This window comes from Sminthopsis crassicaudata, chromosome 2 (assembly GCF_048593235.1).
Source record: "Sminthopsis crassicaudata isolate SCR6 chromosome 2, ASM4859323v1, whole genome shotgun sequence".
NCBI classification, from domain to species: domain Eukaryota; kingdom Metazoa; phylum Chordata; class Mammalia; order Dasyuromorphia; family Dasyuridae; genus Sminthopsis; species Sminthopsis crassicaudata.
Window position 1 is genome coordinate 494,150,788 of NC_133618.1, and position 21,688 is coordinate 494,172,475.

The 21,688-nt window shown below is 46.6% G+C and overlaps 1 protein-coding gene across 1 annotated transcript; it reads left to right on the forward strand.

Moving 5' to 3' along the window:
• Nucleotides 1-1,523: 1,523 nt before the first annotated feature.
• On the forward strand, nt 1,524-21,285 carry CX3CL1 (C-X3-C motif chemokine ligand 1). Its single transcript, XM_074293514.1, has 3 exons — nt 1,524-1,982; nt 12,980-13,106; nt 17,970-21,285. The coding sequence occupies exons 1-3, from the start codon at nt 1,913-1,915 to the stop codon at nt 18,952-18,954; spliced, it is 1,182 nt and encodes a 393-aa protein (XP_074149615.1). The 5' UTR covers nt 1,524-1,912; the 3' UTR covers nt 18,955-21,285.
• Nucleotides 21,286-21,688: the final 403 nt, after the last annotated feature.

Below are 21,688 nucleotides of genomic sequence, written 5' to 3' on the forward strand. Positions count from 1 at the left end.
TCTTATATATCCCTAAGGAAATAAACTTCATCAAATAAATTCACAGGTAAAACTAATTCACGTTACATATTAAGCTATAAATAGGAGTTTGACAAACAGGCTGATTGAGGAGGAAGACACCAAGGAGTCAGGATCCATCAGCCAGGAAGCACAGTGGATAAAGCACTGGGCCTAGAGCTCAGTTTGTTCAATTTGGCCTCAGATTTAATCCTGCTTGCCTTAGTTTCCTCAGCTGTAACTTGAGCTAGAAAAAGAAATGGCAACTCTTTCCAATTCTTTCCTAAGAAAGCACATGACGTCACTAAAAGTGGAACATAACTGAAAAATGACTGAACAAAAGGAATTAAGGACAGATGAGATTCTTCTTTTAGCTTCTTATCTAAGGAATATTTAAAACTTTAAGTAAAATTTTAAATTCCATTGCTTTGGCCAACTACAGTTAATATTAGCCAAAAGTTACCAGAGGAATTTTAAAAACTGCCATAACTACAGTTAATCCGTAAGGAGAGTTTGATTGTGATCAAAGTGAAGTAGTTCAGTGCAGAGGTGAGTGACCTCATTAGCGTGGTTAGAGGCCTTTGAACTGGAAATGTCTCCGTTGATTGGATAGGGGGCAAAAAGGAAGTTAAAGCAGTACTCCCGAAAAAAGGAGGAAAAGAAAGGAATGGGAAGGTTTGAGAAAAGGAAACAGAAAAGGAAGAAATGTGGTCACTAGAAAAGGGTTGGGAGAGGGCCAAAAACAATAATGGGCTTAGAGGCCCCTCTGTAAGACCGAGGCAGTGGGTGACCTTCGCCCTCACAAACCTGGAAAGTCACTGAAGTCTATCTTTAGCCCCTTCCATCTTCCTTTCTGAGCCCTTTCTTCCCTTCCCGAGGGTCCTATCTGAAATGTTTCCACACAGTACAATGTGGTATGATGAAAAGAACAGTGCCGGGGAGGTCCAGCTCCCCTCTCAGCTACTCCTACTAGTAGTCTATGTGTATATAGCTCCTACTCTGCGCCAGGCACTGTGCTTGCTCCAAACACAAGTTATTAAGAGTCTGAGGTCACACTGGAACTCGGACCCTACGCTCTGTGCCACTTGGCGGCCTACAAAGGATGTCTTTTCCTTTTCCCAGACCTCAGTTTCCCTAAAGGTAAAATAAGAGGCTAGCCCAGACCAGGCGAACTTTGAAGCCGCTTCCCTCTTTTTACGATTCCAGCTCTGCCATTCCGTGTTCTAGGGTCCTTGCCGCCTCTGACACTGTTCCATGTTTTAGGGCCCCTTGCAGCTTTGACATTCCAAGCTCTGGGGTCGTTTCCAGGTCTGACTTTCCCTGTTCTGTAAATTGAATCGGAAACCTCTGGGATGAAGTCCACTTGAGACTGACTCCCTCACAGACGCAATGAATGGAACATCCCCGAAGAGCCAAGGAACAGGAAAAGGAAAGAAATCACTCCGTTGGTGAGAAGGAAGGAGCACGTGGTTGGAATTCACTCTTGACAGCAGGGAATGTTTATTTAAAGAACCCATGGACTGGGAGGGGTGAGCGGGAGGGGGAGCGCAGTGGGCTGGGAATGATCCCCGCTTTCACCTTCGGCTCCCTCCTCCGATGCTGCGGGAGCTGAGCTGAAGCTCTCCTCCCGAGTGTTACTTGGCAACATCCTGATAAATCTCTGGCAAGAGGGGCGCTCTGTTTCGCTGCCTTTCTCCTCCCACCAGGCTGGGGGGCGAGGAGGGAGAGGGGGAGAGACTCCAGTGACAGGATCACAAAAGTCGGAGGCAGCTGGGGAGCCCGGGATTCGGGGAGCGGCTGCGCCACAGGCCCGGGGGCGGCATTGGAGCTGCGGGAGAGGAGAAGACGGACGTGGCCCGAGCGCGCTGCTAGCTCGCCCTCCCCGGCAGCCTCCGCGTCCGCAGTGCTGGGTACCATGGGGTCCCGGCTCCCCGCGATGCTGCTCCGCCTGATGGTGCTCGGACACCTGACGTCCCTGCTGGCAGGTGAGTGGGGGCCCTCCCAGAGGCCGGGAGCCGCGCACCCGGCCCCGTCCTCCTTCCCCGGAGGCTGCGCCCCCCGCGGGGCTCTTTCCCCGGAGGAGGGACCCAGGCTCCTGACCGTCTCCCACAGCGTCAGTAACTTTGCGGTCCCAAGCCGTTTATCGCTAAGCTGGCACTGCTGGGACCGGGGCGAGCTCGGCATCCTCCCCCTCCGCCGAATAGCCCCTGCGGACGCGGAGGCATTTTACCGGGAAGCCCGCAAGCAGGGAAGCAAGGCGATGCGCTACTGCCCTAATTCTAGAAGTGTGCATTCGGGAGCAGCCGAGAGGGGCCTAGCTGCGCAGAGCGGAGGCTCGTTAGCGTGAGCCTTTGCGGATGTCGCTCTCAGAATGGCATTTGTGAGGGACCTCAGGGAGCATCCTCAATTCAGAGAGGAGACAGACCCCGAGGAGGGGGAGGAAGTCACGGGCACAGGGAAGGCAGGCAGGGGTGACTAGAACTCGGATCTCCGGATCTCCAAGCAGGAAGCTCTCCATCCCCACCGCTCTGTCTCAGCGGAACGGCAGACTAAGGGTGGGGGGAGTGCAGATAAAGGACAATGCCGTGCTTATTAGACTAGGTGGGGGTTCAAGGTGGCCCACCCTAGCTGTCTGAATACTTTGGGGCAGGTAGTTCTGAGAGGTGACCAACACCTGCAAAGAAGAAGGGCAATGGCTCCTGCATCGCGAGGTAGCCGGGGGCGGGCGGGGGAGGGGCAGCTCCTTGGAGGACTAGTCTGAGTGAGGGCTGGGAGAGGGAGGGATTTCTTGTAAAATAGCATTCACTGGGAAGTCCAGAGAGGTTAACTGGGTTAATATCTAACCGATCCTGCTTAAGTTTTCCTGAAAAATGTGTAATTTTGAGGTTTGGTGCTTTGGAACTAGACAGCTCTTGGCTTTGATATGGTGCCCATTCCATTTTTAGGCCTTTGCAACAAAAAATAACCAGGGCCAGGAATCCATCAGTTGGAGTAGGCCCGTCCCCTCACCAACCTCTGACCTTCTAGGATGCCACTGGCTCCATTCTCCACAGCTGCCTAGGGAAGCACTCGAGCAGATGTCCCTCCTCAGGCCAGGACAGAGTGGCCCTGTCTTCGGAGCAGAAGACCCGAGTTCTAATATGAACACTGCCACTTACTGTCTTTGTGATCTCAAGCAAGTGACTTCTCCACTCTGGAGCTCCTTTTGTTCCACTCTTAAGGTCCTTCCAGCTCTAAATCTTGTAAATTATGCTTCTGTGATTGACCTCCCTCAATTACATAGTGCCATTGCTTTCAGTACTTTAGTCTTCAAAATCAGTGTCCCCTGCAAGTAGACAGAGGCTCACCCAAAAGGCCTTCCGAGGGATCCAGGCTTAAATGGGCAAGCTGCAGCATACCCATCCAGCACTGCCTCCTTCCGAAAACACAACATCCAGGTACTTCCTTACAAAGGAAGAGGCTGAGATGGAAAGGACTAGAAAGCTAGAGGGAATCTCTAGTCTGCTCTACTCTCAGTCAGGGTCTTTTTTTTTTTCCTTTTCCTTTTATTTTTTTTTTTGAAGAGGGAGGAAGTTGCTGGTAATTGGAGCTTAAAAGGATTCATTTCAATGAAAGGCTGGTTTTTCTTCCCGGTTGTAGAATGAGTTTTGGCCCTAGTAAAAATAATAATAATAATTTTTTAAAAATAATAATTTCTGGTATCAGAATCTTTCAGATTACCTTGGGGCTTTTTTTTTTTTTTAACTTGCTGAGGGGGTGGGAGAGATCTGTGTGAGTAGAGATGGAAGAAACCCAGAAAATCCAGCCTGAGGATAATTCTGGACCAATTCTCCTCTATGGAAACATGGAGAAAATGTAATATGGAAAGAGGCTAAGCCAGAGAGTTAGAAGATGTGAGTTTTCATCACAGGTTCATAAATTCAAAGCTGGAAAGGATATTAGAGGCCCTTGAGGTCAGCCCCCTCATTTCACAGTTGAGGAAGCAGACGTTCAGACAGCTGACCTGTGGTTATACATTTTCAGAGGCAGGATTGGAAGTCATGGCTCTGCCATTCACTCCTTGTTCCATCTGGGGCAAAGCCCTGTCTCTCTTTGACCCTCAGCTCCCCTTTCTCTAAAATGGGAATAAATTATCAAAGCCTCTCATCAAATTCAAGTGGAGGTGCCATGAAAAACTGGGGAGTTTTATTATTGTTGTAGATAAGAGCAAGAGGGTATCGACCCTACATGGCAAAAGATACATAATTTTCTTCCTATGTTTCAAAGTAAGGAGGAGTCAAGTCCCTCAGGGCTCTCTTTCCTGTCTCTTGGTAGAGGTAAGGATTCCCCCCCCCCCCCCAGATCTAAGGCTAAGGGTAGCTGGATGGAGAATGAAGCTGACTCCGAGCATCAGCCAGGATTGGGGGGGGCTGCATTGAGACCCTCAGAATCCATTTCTTTAAATTCACAGCTGGGTTCCTTAACCCAATGTGATCATTTGGACAGAAGGAGTCTGGGAAAGCTGGTGTTTTCATGTGATGGCAGGTGAGTAGGAGTCAGGATTGTGCTGCCAATTCAATCAGTGCCCACGAGGTGAATAAAGCTGGACCTCAGCTTTCCTCCTGGGTAAATTAAGGACCATAGATTTTGCCATCATAACCACAGGTGACCATAGAGGTCATCTAATAGTCCATCCCCCATCCCCCTTTAATAGTACAGGGAATTAAAAACCAGAGTCACAATCAACCCCCAATCAGACCTGGCTCCAAATCCTGGCACTTTTTACCCACGACCACACATTGAGAAGACTGAACTAGATGGTCCTGAGGGTGTTTATAGCATTTGTTCTGTGAATCTTTTCTCTGGGGCAGCCAGAGCCTCTGAGGAAAACCTGAAACCACAGAGACCTGGCAGTGAGAGGCTCAGGTTCAGAAGGAGAGGCTGGGGTGGGTGAGGGGAGGGGTGGGGGTGGTCTTCCACTCTGGGCTCTGGGCCTGTCATATCCTGCTTATGCAAGTGAGAGTCTTCAGTTCCCCGAAATGGTTGCTTTTCCTTCTCTATGGTAGAGCAAGAGGCTCAATTGCATTATATAACAAACCTGCAGAAACAAGTCCAGAACAGAGGTTCTTTTTTTTTCCCAAGCACTGACGCATTCACTCCCACTCACTCCCCTGGAAAGAAAGGGAAAAAAGTCTTGGTTTCTTTCTCTTTCTCTTTTTTTGTAAGCTCTTCTTGTCTGTTTCCAAGAAGGGGGGATATCACAATGGAGAGATGGTGGGGATGATGCAGAGACCTGGCTGTCCTGGAGTGGTCTGAGATTACCTTGGGGTCACAACACTCCTAAAGTCTCCAGGAATGTGGACTACTAAAGCTGAGATGAACCTTAGGGGGGCCATTGATCCACTCTCTTCCATTGTACAGATGGAGGAAATAAAGCCCAGAAATATTAAGGGGTGAGTTAGTGGCAGAGGTTCTTTACCACAGGAAGTTCATAGAACTAGTTAGTGGTCTTTACAGCCCCCTATGACGGAAGAAAGAATAACAGAGAAAGAAAAGGAAAGGAAAAGAAAGGAAAGGAAAGGAAAGGAAAGGAAAGGAAAGGAAAGGAAAGGAAAGGAAAGGAAAGGAAAGGAAAGGAAAGGAAAGGAAAGGAAAGGAAAGGAAAGGAAAGGAAAGGAAAGGAAAGGAAAGGAAAGGAAAGGAAAGGAAAGGAAAGGAAAGGAAAAGGGAAAGGGAAAGGGAAAGGGAAAGGGAAAGGGAAAGGGAAAGGGAAAGGGAAAGGGAAAGGGAAAGGGAAAGGGACAAATGGAAAAGCATATAATATGTATCTACTGTGTGTTGAGTCTTTTACAATTTATCTCTTTTGATCTTCAGTACAACCTTAGGAGATAGGTACTATTATTAAACTAATTTTACGATTGACCAAACTGAGGTAGACAGAGGTTAGTTATTTATCCAGAGTCACATAGCTAGCAAATGTCTGAGACTGGATTTGAACTCAGGGCTCCCTGATTCAAGTCCAGAGAGGAAGACAATTATGGTGCCTTCAGATCCAACTCAAAGCTTTTGGAAACCTTTAAGAAAAGGGTGGGGATATCAGGATGGCCTGGAGGGAAAATGGGAACATATTTTCTAAGGATGCCACTGGGTATGAATTTTCTGCCTTGACCAGAGGCAAAGATGATGGTTTGGGTACCCAGGTTTCAGAATTGTAGATTTAGAGTTGAAAGAATCCTTAGAGATCATAAGTTCAAACTTCTCATTTTATACAAGAGCTGAAGATCAAAGAGATCAAATGACCTCATATAACTTAGTTGGTATCTATGGCAGGTTTTGAGTCCAGGTTTCCCCAACTTCAGATCCAGCACTCTCTCTGGTGACTCATGACAACTCTGAAGGATTATAGGAAATTCTCTTTCCCATGGGAATCTTTGTTGTCACTAGACAGAATAATCAAGAGCACTGGCTTAACTCTCCACAAATATCTTATTTAATAATCTATTTGTTCCAATCACGACGCCAGAGCAGGTGGTCTGGGGGAGCCCCTGGCATTCCACTAGGCCCCAGAGGACAGACTGGGAACCATTAATGAATGGAGCTGTAGGGAGACAGATTTTGTCTTCCTTCTCAAGCGTTAGAAGCATCCCAAAGGGAAACGGCCTGCCTCAGTGGGCTGTGAATCTCCTTTCAGAGGAAATATCTAAGGAGAGGCTGAGTAGCCAGTTAAGGCTGGTGTAGAGGGGATTTCCTTGCAGGAACAAGTTACCCTCCCATCTCTCACCCAGCCCTAGAACTTTGTACCTCTCCTTTGGCCCTCAGCCACACCCCACTGGCTCCTTTCCCTGTGATAGAGTGGACAGAGTGCTGCACACTGGATTGGGAAGATAAGAACTTAAACACTACTGCAGACATTTCTTTACTAACTACGTGCCCCAAAACAAATCATTGAGCAGTTTTTGCCCTCGGTTTCATCTTTGTAAAGCTAGATGGTCTCTAAGGCCTCTCCCAGACCTGGGATCCATGACTCTGGACACTCCTATTCCCTTCAGGAGACTTTTGAGGACTAAGCTAGTGGTTGAAATAAAGGCACTGAGGTGGATGGGTAAGGATTTAAGGGAGAATGTTCATGAACAGGCTTGGACATGTGAGTCATCACCTATTAGCATATCTTTATATTTGCTTGTATGTTCAGGTATATGTTTACAGATGCACATAGATGTATACACGAACACATCCAGCACTGGCTGGGCCAATGGCCGTAACATCTGTGTCCCATTGTCCGGTGGAAGAATCCTCTCTGCAAGTTTCTAGGCCACCACAAGATCCCACTTTGATCCCTTTCACAATGTAGCAGTAGCCCTTGGTTCTTCAAGGTTATGCAACAGACTTCTTAAAGCAAAGATCAAAGTGTACAAAGCTGAAACACTAAAAATGGAGTGAACTTAAAATAAGTTCAGGTTGGCCTATTTAAACCAATTGTTGATAATAAAAAGATAGAAGGCCCTAGAGATAGAGGACTTTGAACCTGAGCGATGCAGATGGGCTTAACCCTAGGAGATGGGAGTAGCTACAGAAACCCCAGTGACCCAGGTTCACCTAGCAGGGCTGACCCTACTTCATCTCCTCCTCCAAAAGCCTTGGTCCAGGCACAGAGCCCCCTAGTGGGGGCGAGACATAATTTTCTTGGATGGATTCCTACCCTCCACTTCCTCTTCTCTTCTTTATTTTCTTTGGAGGAGAGGTAGCTCTTGGGAGACAGGGAATTTTAATAATCATAATACCAAAAAAAAAAAAAAAAAAAAAAAGGTCATTGAAACATGTTTTCTCCTTTTAAAAAATAATTTTTTTTTTCAAAATATATGTAAAGATAGTTTTCAACATGCACTCTTACAAAACCTTGTGTTCCAAATCTTCTCTCTCTCCCTTCCTCCCATCCCTTCCCCTGGACAGCAGGTAATTCAATGTTTCAAATGTGTGCAATTCTTTTATATGTATTTCCACAAATATCATGCCGCACAAGAAAAATCAGATCAAAAAGGGAAAAAATGAGAAAGAAAACAAAATGCAAGCAAACAACAAAAAAGGTGAAACTGCTATATTGTGACCCACATGCAGTCCTCATAGTCTCTCTCTGGGTACAGATGGCTCTCTCCATCCATCACAAGACCATTAGAACTGGCCTAAATCATCTCATTGTTGAAAAGATCTACAACTATCAGAAATGATCATTATATAATCTTCTTGTTGCTATGTACAATGTTCTCTTGGTTCTATTCACTTCACAACATCTGTTCATGGCAAGTCTTTCCAAACCTTTCTGAAATCATCCTGCTGGTTGTTCATTGGAACATTTTTTTTAATTTATAGAAATGAATGAAAGTTCAGAAAGAAACATAGAACTACGGGCATCTTTTAAAGTGTAGAATTTGTTGTATGCTTTTAATTTTTTTAAAAAAGTAAATGACATGAAACAGATTCATGCATGGTTTCACATACCTCTTTGTATTTGAAAATGCTCTTTTGGGGTGTTTAAGTTCAGAATTAAAAAAAAAAAAAAGTATAAAACAGTTGCCATAATGAGACTAATAGTCTCTAGAAATTGCTTCAGCAAGTAAGTATCTTGATCTCTTTGCCAAGCAGAGAAATATTGTAGTCAAGGATAACACCAGTTTAGAAAATCAATTTGTTTGTAAAATCTTGCACTGTTTCATAGTGGAAGATTCTGAGCAGAATTATTTTATAAAATAATGAGAATCAGTAAAGGGAAAAAGAACAAATTTAAAGAAAGCTTGACAAAAGACTCAAATAAAATCTTCTCAAGGGCATTTAAAGATTAAATTGGAAGAACAACAAATAAAAGGGGGGGGGGAATGAAAAATGTGTGTGTGTGTGTGTGTGTGTGTGTTGGTGTTTTTTTTTTATAATTTTTATCGCCAAGTTAGAACTATCACACTTGACCTCTCACACTAGCCATGGATGTATTATGTGAGAAAGAAGAAATGATATTGGAGATACCCAAATTAGACCAAATATACCAGAAGCCTGTGCTATAGGGATTAAGAGATAGATTATTAGAATAGAGGTAAAAGAGGGAGGGAATCAAAAAATGAAAAAAATCTGTAGCCTAATTATTACCACCTCTACCCCTCAAAAAAAGTCAACTGAGAGAATATTCATAAATATAAACCAAATTATTACTTTCTCATTTCCATAAATTTAATTTTTTGCTATCAAGTTAACAAATATGAATATTTGAATTTCAAAAAAGGAACAAAAGATAATTGCATACAATTCTATAAAATTTTACGAACACAATCCATATGCATGCCTAGAGCATCCTTGATGAAGGTATGGCACAAATTGTTCTTTATTTTCGAAGAGGACTATATCGGGGAGGTGATGCCATGACATGCAAGTGAACTAGACTTGAGGAAAGGAGGGCTGAGCAAGGTCACCTGCTTCACTTTTCCCTATAGAGCCACCTGGATCCAGGGGCCAGACATAGATCAGGATGACTGGACATGGCCCCAGATGCTGGGGGAGTCCTTGCCTTTTTTAAGCTGAGGTCTTCAACAGGTCTCAGGATGACTAAGGTCACACCTATTCAGTGACTAAGGTAGCAACTGAAAATACAGAGAACCAGACAGAATTCTTCCTGTCTTCAAGGAGTTGCAGTATTGCAGGAGGGAGGAAGCATAGCTACCATTTATAGAGTCTTGAAGCTTTCAAAGTACTTTATATATATGATCTCATTTGATATTCCCAATAGCTCAAAGAGGTAGGTGCAATAATTGTCCCCATCTCAGGAAACAGGCTGAGCGATTTAAATGACTTATCAGGGTTTAATCCCAGGGCTAGCAACTGTCAGAAGCAGAATTAGAAACTACAGCTTCCTGACTTTGAAAAATGGAACAAATAAGCTCTGCCACTGACAGTCTGGAGCAAACTGCATCTTTGCAATCCCACAATTGTTTGAAAGCTACAGAAAATATGAGATCCCATGACTCTTATTATTTATTGGCTATAATTAAGCCTTTGATTCAGGAAACAAAATGCCTCCATAAATGGCTCTTCAACAATTGTCTCCCATTCTTATGTTAAAATCATGCAAAAATCCTCAAAAGACATAATGACAGATAACTCTACATATTGTTATTATTCAGTTGTTTTAGTCATGTCCTACACTTGATGACTCCATTTGGGGTTTTCTTGGCAGAGACACTGGAGTAGTTTGCCATTTCCTTCCCCAGCTCATTTTACAGATGAGGAAACTGAGGCAAGCAAGTTGAAGTGATTTTCCCAGATTCGCATACCTAGTAAGGTTTGAGACCCAATTTGACTCAAAATGGCCAAAGTGGTTGTATTTTAAATACTGTCATTGGAAAAGTGGGTGCACATGATGGAGTATACATGATTGGTTAACAAGCAATAAGAGAAGGAACATTAGAGGAGGAGGGCTTATTCTAATAAGGGTCTAGGGGACAGACATGACTGTCGACTCAGTCTTGATCAGAGACTTATTTATAACCATATTACCCCATCTAGGGTAATCTAGACAAAAGGGGAAATCCTTTTTTTTTTTTTTTTTTTTTTTTTTTTTTACTTTATTTAGCCCTTTCTGAGTAAAACACAAATCCATCAATTTGCCTACACTAAAATTTCTTTACCTTTTGAAGAAATATGAGTTTTCCAGTTGGATCTGCTTTGCCCAAGATTTCATCTCATTATGAACCTTACACTTCAAAGGCTGCCTGAATAATCTATGGGGCTGATTTCTAAATGAGGAAAAGGAAGGGGGTCCTGAGTCAATAATTGGCTATTAATATAAGAGAGAAACAATTATTTTTCTCAAAACTGAAGCTGATAATCAGTTAAAGGCACTTGAAAATTTTCTAATCAAGTGTATCTGATCAGCTAATGAGAAACTGGGCTATCTTCACAGATACCCAGCAGTATTCTGGCCATCTGTGTCCCTGTGTTCTCCCTAACCGGGAAAGGTCCAGTCTGACCGGCCGGCATTTTCCTGACCAGCCATTCCTTTTGTCCCGAGGGTCTAGGGAGGATGATGCAGCGTGGTACAGTTAGAAAGTGTAGGGCCTGGAATCAGGACAGGAATCAGGTTTGAGTCCTTTCTCCAACACTTCCTGTGGCCCAGGCTGAGTCATTTAGCCTCTCTAACCCTTGGTTTCCTAATCTGTAAAGGGAGGATAATAATAGTTGGCTCGCACGAGAAAGTGGCTCTAAATTGCTTTATAAGCCATGGAATACTATGTAAACGGCACTTATCATGAAGTATTGGAGTTTCAGAGGCTCTCTAATTAATACACAAGCTTGGTGACCTTTGTCCTGGGCTCATGTGCTTCGTGGAATTCCTATCTCTAGAATATAGGGATCGAAACCCAGAGTCTGGGACTGGGCAGGGAGCCAGCATGAAGGCCAGCATCTGGCACAGAGTTTAAAATGTTTATTTAAAAAATACTAAGGAATGAAACATCAGGATTTACGCTGTGAGGCTCAGAGAATAAGAAAGGAGCTCTCTAGGTGAATCTTGCCAAAGGCCTTTTGAGCCAGGGTAAGAACTGATCTCCCAGTGTAAGAAGGGACTTGGACAGGTGGTGGTGAGTGAACTGGCTTATCTGAACGGAGTTCAGAAAGAAGGGCAGAGACCAGGGGAGTTCCAGGAGGAGAGAAGGATCCAGAGGGTGGGAGTAAGAGGCTAGAAGCAGGAGGGCATTTTGAATATTCGGCTAACCTATGGACTCTCAACACTGTGATTAATGACACTATCAAGAAGAGGGGGAAGGGAATGGAAATAAGATCACAGGATGTAGAAAGAGGGCCTTAGACACCCAGTTCTAGGTTTCTTTTTCTACTCTCAACTCTTTTTTGCCTGAGAAATTTTTACCCGACTCTGAATATATAGCTATATAAAATAGGCACACAAACCAAACATTTACTGATAATAAATCATAATTCTGCAACCCTTATATTCAGTTGTGAGACTCTATGAGGTCATGAGCCACAATTTAAGAAGCTGGGAAATTAGATGAAGAAAGAGAAGCGTCTAGAAGTGAAATGGCTTGCCCAGTGTCAGTCATACAGGTGGTTATAGCTGAGCTAGGTTTTAAGCTGGGATCGATCTCCTCCTAACTGTTGCTGTTGTTCATCCTTCATTCTTGAAAAGGGCAGTGTCTTCCTTACACATAAATTGGATTTACAAGCTGGGCAAAGTCATCCTCTCTCCTCCAGTCATCAAAGTCCAGTGGCAAGACAAAGGTCAAGAGGACTGGTGATGGCCCAGGACACAGGGGGTGACTTTGACCTTTCTAAATATGTGTCTTCCCCAAGTCTCTGTTTGCCAGAGGGCTGGCTGTTCTATGACTAAGGGCTAAATAAAAGATGAGATAAAGGTGGCTCCATTTATCATCAGAAAGATATCCATCTGGGAAGGCAAGATCCGCAGAGCTTCTGCCAGAACAGAAAAACAATATCTATTTATGCTCCTTCTAAGCCATCCAAACAATGTGCCGCAGAGGCTAGGGTTGGGGCCATTCAGTGAAAGCCAAATTGATTTGGGTTTAAAGGCACAGTCAAGTAGCTTCATCTGAAACACAATGGGCTTTTTGAAACTCTCTCTTCAGAGCTATATTTCAAGAAATCAAAAATAAAAACTTTCACTAGACAAAAAGTAAACAGTTAGTAGAGGGGGAAGAACCTGAAATCAGGGAAAGTGGGTGGAAATCCTGGCCTTCTCTCTATCCTATTTGTGACTGAGCTGCAAGCCTCTTTGGGTCTCTTTTCTCACCTAGTAAACAGGGGGTGACAGGCTGACCTAGCTGTTCTCTAAAGTGTCTTCCAAGTCTGGGACTCCAAGCCTAGTGCTGGGGGAGGAGAAGGGTGCTGGAGGAGAGGTGAGCTGGGAAATGGGTTGGAATCTGAAAAGGAAACACCAGATAGATGTATGAGCAAACTGTGCTGATTCTGGTTACTCTCATTGCCCTAGGACAACATTTTAGCATGAATAAGTGTACCCACGAGTGCCCCCCACTGAGAAGCACACGCCAGTTACAAAATCGCTTGTTAAAAAACTATAAGGAGACAGAGCCGTCCTGCCACGTACAAGCAATCATGTAAGTACCTCTCGTCCCCTTAGGGATACCTGATAAAAGATCGCCTCTTACCAAAGTGAAAATGGAGCAGCCGGATTGGAGAGTACTCCAAGAACCTCCCCAGGGTCAGCTGATTAATCTCTGGGGTGTCCCTGAGTCTCCCAGCATGCTCTTCTGTCAGGGCCCTGTGATTTTGTCCCAAGACATTTTGGGAGAAGCTAGAAGTCATCCTCTTGTAAAAAGAGTAAGAGATGAGGGTTTAAATTCTGCCTCTGCTGTCTCTGTCTGTGAGCTTGGAGAAATGTATGCAGTGTGGACGGCTTAAAATCAGAGGTCTGGTCGCTTCTGCGTGGAACCCTGGGCTGCACGTGCGTGCCAGAGTGGCCCGAGCCCCAGGGCCCAGCGTGAGCTCTGACTCCTCAGCGGTCTGGGGTTGGTGTCAGCCACAAACTCTCCCAAGTTTCTGTCCCACCACAGAACTGACGGAGATATTTGTCTTGTACAAGACACCTGGGAGTAAGCAGTCAAGTGACACAGCCCTCATACACAAGGAAATTGCACCTTCTCTCCCATCTGCTCCCCACCCGCCTTTTAAAAAGCATTTCATTTTTTCAATTAGAAAGCATTTATTTTGTCTTCTTTCTACTCCCACTCCCCTCATTTTGGAAAAAGAAAAAAGAAAACCCTTGTAACAAATATTCCTAATCAAGCAAAACAAATTCCCACATTGGCCAAGAACAAAAAGTGTATATATTCATCCTGATCCCTCACTAGTGTAAGAAGTGACCCACTTTGTTTTCACTGGAAGAGGCTTTCACTGGGTGTGGGAAGGCCTTACAGGCCTGGGAAAAGGAAAAGAATCACAACCTTCCTTTCATTGTTATTATCATTAACCCGGAGGGTGTTGAGAGAAAGTTAAGGCAAACTACATAAAAGTGAGTGTTAAACTTTCCACTGACTTTTGTGTATCTCCCCCCATCCCATAATATTGCTTCTCTCTACTCCCACCAAAATTGTTTTTTAAATTTTTTCCCCCACCAAATCTCCCCAAATCATTCATTGTTGGAGTGGGAGAAGGCAATGAGGGTTGAGTGACATGCCTAGGGTCAGATTGTATTCAGGTTCTCCTGACTCCAGAATCACTAATCTATCCACTGTGCCAAATGTCTCCCCCACCAAAAAAAAAGTCACTCTTAAAAAAGAGAGTATGGGGCAGCTAAGTAGCTCAGTGGGTAGAGCACCAGCCCTAAAATCAGGAGGACCTGAATTCAAATCCGATCTCAAACACTTAACACTTCCTAGCTGTGTGACCCCAAGTCACTTAACCTCAATTGCATCAGAAAGAGAGAAAAAGAGAGAGAGAGAGAGAGAGAGAGAGAGAGAGAGAGAGACAGAGAGAGACAGAGAGAGACAGAGAGAGACAGAGAGACAGAGACAGAGGAGAGAGAGAGACAGAGAGAGAGAGAGAGAGAGAGAGAGAGAGAGAGAGAGAGAGAGAGAGAGAGACAGAGACAGAGACAGAGAGAGACAATGAGAGACAGAGAGAGACAGAGACAGAAAGAGAGAGAGAGAGAGACAGAGAGACAGAGAGAGAGAGAGAGACAATGAGAGAGAGAGAGACAGAGACAGAAAGAGAGGAGAGAGAGAGAGAGAGAGAGAGAGAGAGAGAGAGAGAGAGAGAGAGAGAGAGAGAGAGAGTATGAGAGAGAGGAGAGAGAGAGAGAGAAAGAGAGAGAGAGACAGAGAGACAGAGACAGAAAGAGAGAGAGAGAGAGAGAGAGAGAGAGAGAATGAGAGACACAGAGAGAGAGACAATGAGAGAGAGAGACAGAGACAGAAAGAGAGAGAGACAGAGAGAGAGAGACAGAGAGAGAGAGAGAGACAGAGACAGAAAGAGAGGAGAGAGAGAGAGAGAGAGAGAGAGAGAGAGAGAGAGAGAGAGAGAGAGAGATGATGAGAGACAGAGAGAGACAATGAGAGACAGAGAGAGACAGAGACAGAAAGAGAGGAGAGAGAGAGAGACAGAGACAGAGACAGAGAGACAGAGGGACAGAGAGAGACCTGAAAGTATGTACCAGCAAAACACCAGAGACTAGAAAAGGACAGAATGAATAAAACAGAATCTACTAAGAGCTTACTATGTGCAAAGCACCATACTAAGTGCAGTGGCTGCAATAGCAAAACAAAGTCTAGTCTCCAGAAGCTCATGTTTAATAGGAGACGACACTTATAGGAGGTTTCAGTGTCAGGGTTTATGGGTTTGAGTCACAGGGCCTTGAGCTATTTCCAGCTCATTCCCATTTTACCTACCAGTGTTCCCTAACAAATCTCCTGGGGCCAAACCTTACAGCCTGTAGTTGCTTTAGACCTTCCTCCCACACCCATTTTTAAAAAAAATCTCAAGTAAGTGTTTAATAGTTTGAACAAAAATATTCTACTGTTCCTGTCTCATCTAAAGTGACAAAGATCCTTTATTCTGGGCCCAATGCCAGGCAGAACATCACACTAAAATTATGTTCATAAATCAAATAAAAGCCAGGGATAGGGACTAGATTTAATTGAGATAGAGAACTCCCAGGTAAGGAAACTGCTGCCAGTGCAAGTGAACACCAGAAGTGCAACATATAATTTTTTCTTAAAAATTATTATTTTTATTTATTTCATTCGATATTTTCCAATTACGTGAGGAAAAAAAAACCTTAACAATAATTTTTTTTAAAATTCTGAGTTCCAGATTCTCTCTTTCTGTCCCACCTCTACCCCGTCTTGCAAAGGTAAATAATTTGATGTTAATTATACTTATGAATCATATTAGCCATGAATAATATAGTCAGAATAAGGATTCTTGAACAGTTTGGGGGAGGGGTACCCCCTATTTAGCAGTCTGGTGAAGCTGACGGTCTCCTCACAATCTTGCTTTTAAATAACATATTTAGGGTTATAAAGAAAACCGATAATGTTGAAATAGTTATTATTTTTAAATTTTTTTAATTAATTTTTTTTCTAAATCTCAGCTTTAGAATGTCTCCCTTAAACCAAATGTAGGTTAAAAAAAGCCCAACTGTAGGAAGTAGTCTGGGGATTCTCGGGACAGTAGTTTTATCGTTAGGAAGTTCTCGTTAAGACGAACACCTTAGCGCGTCTCCGTGGCCATTCCGGGGTTTGGCGATGCCCAGCTCCCTCTCTTTATGACCAAGGCCCGCGGCCCGGGAGGAACAAAAGCTCTGAGACCCCGAGGCCCAAGGAGAGGTCCTGCCGGATCCCCTGGGGAAAGCGCAGGCCGGGCAGACTCCCAGCTTTGGCAACTACGTTATTTTCCTGGTCTGGCATGGGCCCCCCCCTCCCCCAGCACATGCACACACACATAGGTAACAAGGTTCATGTCAGTGTCAGCAGGCAATCACTCCGGAGACTTCCGTGAGAAATGAACACACGCGGGGGTCCCGGAGGGGTCTTTTCAGATGTTTACATTTACAACAGCAGGCAAAGGGGGCAGGGGGAAAGACCAGACCGCCCCTCCCCCCAGAGGAGCGGGGTGGGCCCGGGAAGAGGAGGGCCCGCTGCCCCAGCGCTCTCCCAGCCCGGCGCGGGTGCAACGAGGGCTGGGTCTGCAGGGGCCTTCCCTGTCCCAGGACGCAGCTGTTCCGGGAGAGCGGCGGCTGAGAGTGCAGGAGGAAGCTAGGTGGCGCTGCAGGGCACAGAGCGCGCCCGAGCGCAGGTGCAGACACTTAGCTACTCTGGCTGCCTCAGTTTCCTCAGCTGTAAACCATGGGGGACGGCGGCCCCTCCCTCCCAAACCCGCGCTTCCCCAGCGCTGGGCCTCCAGCGCCCTTCAGACCGGCCCCACTCTCTTCTCACTGCCCCGCCCTGCTCCCGCTCCCGGAAAGCCCCGGAAACCAGGGCGGGACGGCGGGAGCCTCGCGCGCACCAAGCTTTCCCGATAAGGCTCCGTAAGCGCCTCCGCAGCGCTTGAGAAGATGGCACGTAACTCTAAAAGCCGGGCGGCGCTGCCAGGGGGCTGGGGGAGGGCCGCGGGCCTTCCGGGCGGGCTGTTATTCCCAGAGAACCAGCCACCGCGGGGTCGGGGCCGCCCCCTCCGTTTCTCAGACGGGGAGGGAAGGAGACAGGATCACTGGAAGCAGCCTGGCACCCAGCGCACCCCCCTTTCTTTAGAAGCTCGCGCCCCGCCCGGGCTCCCTCCCTGCGCGCGGGCGGCTCTCCCCCCCAGCGGCGGCGGGCGGGCCAGTCACCCTCACACTTCCCTCCGCACTCCTTACGCCCCGGAGCCCGCACTTGGGATTGCGCTGGGGGAGGTTAAAGGGACCGCCTGGTCCCGGGCCTCAAACTTCGGGTCCCAAGGGTCTGAGCCACTCCAACGTCAAGGCAGCCGTTACAGTAACGAAAATAACTAGTGGCGATTCCTTGTTCTAGGATGCACAAGCCTTTCCTCAGTCCTGAAAGAGATCCCATTTTACAGATGGGAAAGCAGGTTCAAAGAGGGGAAGTGATTTGCCCAGAGCCACACAGCCAACAAGTACCTTTTTTTTTTTTTTTTTTTTTTGCACAAGAGCGATGATGTCATTACTATAACAAAGTCCTGTGGAGGTTACTTCTTGAACCAACGCAGACAGGAATTTCTCTATTCAGTCTTTGGTTTGCTAGGGCCCTGCCGGGGGACCGTCATTTTGTGTCAAAGGCAGGACGGAACCGAGGCTGGGCCCTGTCCTCACTAAGAGTACCAGAAGCCGGAGGTGGCCCCGACCTCCTGTATCGGGCCATGCTGCATAATTTATAATGAACGTGGGATGTCTGTGCTCCAAGGTCAGGGCCTTCCTCAAACGCTGGCATCCCGGAAATCAACATGGCCGTCTTTTTCTCTTTCAGATTCATTACTATAAAAAACAGAACCTTATGTGCTGATCCAAACGAAAAATGGGTCCGGGAGGCCGTACAGTACCTGAACGACGTTTCTGCCGCCGCCGCCGCTCAGAAACAAGCCCCGGGAAAGGAGACTGGCGGCATGTTTGAAAAGCTCACGGGAGAGAACGGGCCTCCAACCACCCAGGGCCCTGGTGGGGGGAGCACTGGTCCCGCCACCCTCCGGGTTCCCAGTGCCCCAGTCCCGACGAGCGCCGGGCCCAGCCCAAGCCCAACTCCCGGCGTCCCCGAGGAAGAGGCGGCCCTGGAGACCTCCGCAGGGCTGCCCACCAGCCCCCTTCCGGAGGGGTCCACCTCGCCCGTGGCGGGGGGAAGCGGCCCGGATCCGCTGCTGGCCTCCCAGGGCCCCGAGACTTCCACAGTGACTCCACCCGGTGGGAGCTCTGACTCGGGCTCCCCGGCTGCGGGGAGGCCGTCCGAGGAGACCCCGGCTCTTTCTCACCCCCGGGAGGAGGGCTCGGGAAGGCTGAAGGACCCCTCCGAGCCAGGGGAGGAAAGGGATTTTTCCACCGAGAATCCCATTATCGGGGAGGAGATGAGTACTGTTTTCACTCTCACAAACCCCTTCTCCAAGCTGGCTGCGGACGGCCACTCCCCTGCCTCTCTCCCGGCCTCAGAAAGCCCGAGCTCAGGGTGGGTTGGGAGAACCGACCTACCTCCCAAAGCCGAGGCGCTTCCCCACGTCACAGCTGACCCCCAAAGGCTAGAACTGTCCATCACGCCCATGCCGGACTCTCCGCAGGCAGCCACCCGGAGGCAGGCTTTCGGCCTGCTGGCCTTCCTGGGCTTCCTTTTTTGCCTCGGGGTGGCCATGTTTGCCTACCAGAGCCTCCAGAGCTGCCCCCGTAGGATGGCTGGAGAAGTGGTGGAGGGGCTCCGTTATATCCCCCGGAGCTGCGGGAGTAACTCTTATGTCCTGGTCCCCGTGTGAGCCCGAGTCCCTCCGTGAGCCTTTTCTGTCTGTGTCCAGACGCCCATCTTTGATTGAGTCAGCCACCCCATTGCTGCTCTGGCCCTGGCTGGGAGTGCCAATGGCCCTGCCTCAACCCCGAGGCAGGAGCCCGGAATGCCCTGGAAACCACCAAAGGGCACTGGGGCACTCCCAGTCCTAGCTCCATTATAGGAGGCATGTCTCTGCCCTGGAAGGTGCCCTGCAGCTGGAAAACCCCTCCTGTGCCGCTGGCCGGCCGGGGTTCCCGTTCCAGATTCTTTCCTCCATGATAGCTATTTATTGAATGCCTCCCTCTCTCCCACCCAGCTCCGCCTCACACTGGTCCAGCTCTGGGCTCTCGGGTTGGCTGATTTGCTCTCAGATTTTGCCATTTCTCTGTACTCCTTTGGCTATGTGTATCCCATGTCACCCATCCCACCGCCCTGGCTAGCCGAGGTGCTATTCGACTCAGTCACCTGTACAGAAACCAAATGCCCTAGCCCGGGTTCTCATTTCTTTGCATGAGGCAAATGTGGTATTTCCTGAGGGAGCTTCGGCCCCTCAAAGCCAGTGGGACATACTTTGGAAAGGAAAGAAGATTTCTGTGGAATTGGGACTTTTGTTGTTGTCTGTGGGGGGTGGGGGGTTATTTGTTGTTGGTGTTGATTTTATTTTATTTGCTTCTCTGAAATAATTTGGTCTCTGATTTTGAAATCCTTGCTAGCCCTAGGGGCTGGCTCTTCTCCAACTCAAAGAGGAATTTGGTCATGATTCTGGGGAAGGGAGAGAGGTGAGCAGATGCTTCAGCTACTCGTGACCTTGATTTGAGAGGACCTCCATATGTTTTGGAACTGTCCCAATGGTCAGAGTCCGGGACACCCACTTCCCTGGCCTGTTCATCGACTTCCAGAAGTCTTCCCCCCTCAATCTCATACCCAGCATTTGCAGTCTCCCTGCTTCCTCTGAGCCGTTCAAACCACTGATGTGAAGAGGGTAGAGAAATATACAGGTCTGGCCTTTGCCGCTTCCTCACCAGCTAGGTATAGTGCCCTGGGAAAGGTGAGGGCAATGACCTCTCCACCTTTCAGTGCTGCTAGACCTGGACAGGTATGCCTTTGGTGAATATTCTGATTACCCCAGAGAATTATAGGTCTGGCAATACCACATTTCTTGAGGGGTCTGCCCCAGCTCAATACTGAAAAATAGCTGACCAATGGCCTAATGAAAGGGATGAAAAGGGTGTCAAGGATCAACATTTTTAATTTGTCTTCCAAAGTGAGAGTGACTCCACCTAACCCTGCTCCCTGATCATCATTAAGCCCTAAAATCTCTAATCTCTCTCCCAAACAAGGTTGTTGGAAGAACCAAAGCACGTGGTTATGTAGTTAGATGGTCAAAGGTCGGAACTAATTGGGTTTTTTGTTGTTTTCCTTTTTCCCCAGAATCTCCTTTGCCCAAGTAGAGACAGACAAACAGATGTAGGAAAAGCCCTAGGCAAAAAACTAACTTTCCAAGACAGTAACTGAGAGATGCCTAAATGTACACACAACACACACATATGTATATATATGTAATATATACTATATTTCTTAAACTGGCCCAGTCCTGGTCAGTTTTCATCTTTTGAAAGACAGGGAATGGAACTATGACCCTCTTTCACAGCGGTCCCTAATAATAATTCCATTGAATTTCTTTGCCTGTAGCTCTTACCCTGTGTTTGTCCTCCAAGAAGGCCCTCAGTCCTCCCTTCTTGGGCTTCAGAGGCTGTCATCTTACCCTAAGCTCGGAGACAAAGCTCTCCTATTTAGAACACAATTTAATTCTCAGAAGATGAAACATGTCGGGCTTAAGTCTGATTTGGGTGGTCGCATGGTTCTACAGCCAGTGAACAACCCTAACTGATCCTCCTGGTTTTAGCCTCATGAAAGTCTTCCAGGGAAAAGCAAGTAAGGAAGATGGGGAATTTATTTGGGGAAGGGGGTAGAAAAGGAGCGTTAGAAGTCATTTTTAATGGATTTACTGCAGATTCTTGGAAAGCAGCTTTGTGGGAAGCATGCAGAGACCTGGGAAGTGAGGTCTCCTCCCTTTTAAGAGGGTGGGAGAAGTTGGGATTAGAAGGAGATTCTAAGGGCAGCTAATCCCCTCTCTGGGGACCATCCATACACAACTACCCTGGACCAATAAGCACTGGATAAAGATTCGGTCCATTCCAGAGGGAAGAAGCACTTGAAGGGCACTGACTCCTTTCCTCTCCTCATTACTCATTGCCAGTATCTGTAACATTTTGTATTTTAGTAAGAAAAAGAAGCATTAAAAGTCCTGTGAAACAAATGTTGTTTTGTTTTTTGTCTTTTTTAATTTTAGCAAAAGTCGCCGAGAGTAACCTTACCTCATTACTTCATCCCAACTGGTCATACTAGATTTGCAGGGAGAGGCTAATATCCTGGATGAAGGAGGAGAATCCTCACAAGAACTCCAAACTTCCCTTACCTCCTTGCATTCTTACCTTGGCTCTGCTTTCATCTTGCTATCTGACCTAGGGAACATCCTTCTCCTCTCTGGATCTTAGCTTCTGTCTCTGAAAACGGAAGAGGTGATCTCTAAGGTCTCTCCAGCTATGACCAGCTCACTCTGGTCTTTTACATTAAAAAGGGTTTGTTTTTTTTTTTTTAAATATATATATATATTGATATAGTTTGTTTTTAGATCACTTTTGTTTCCCATTGCATTTCTC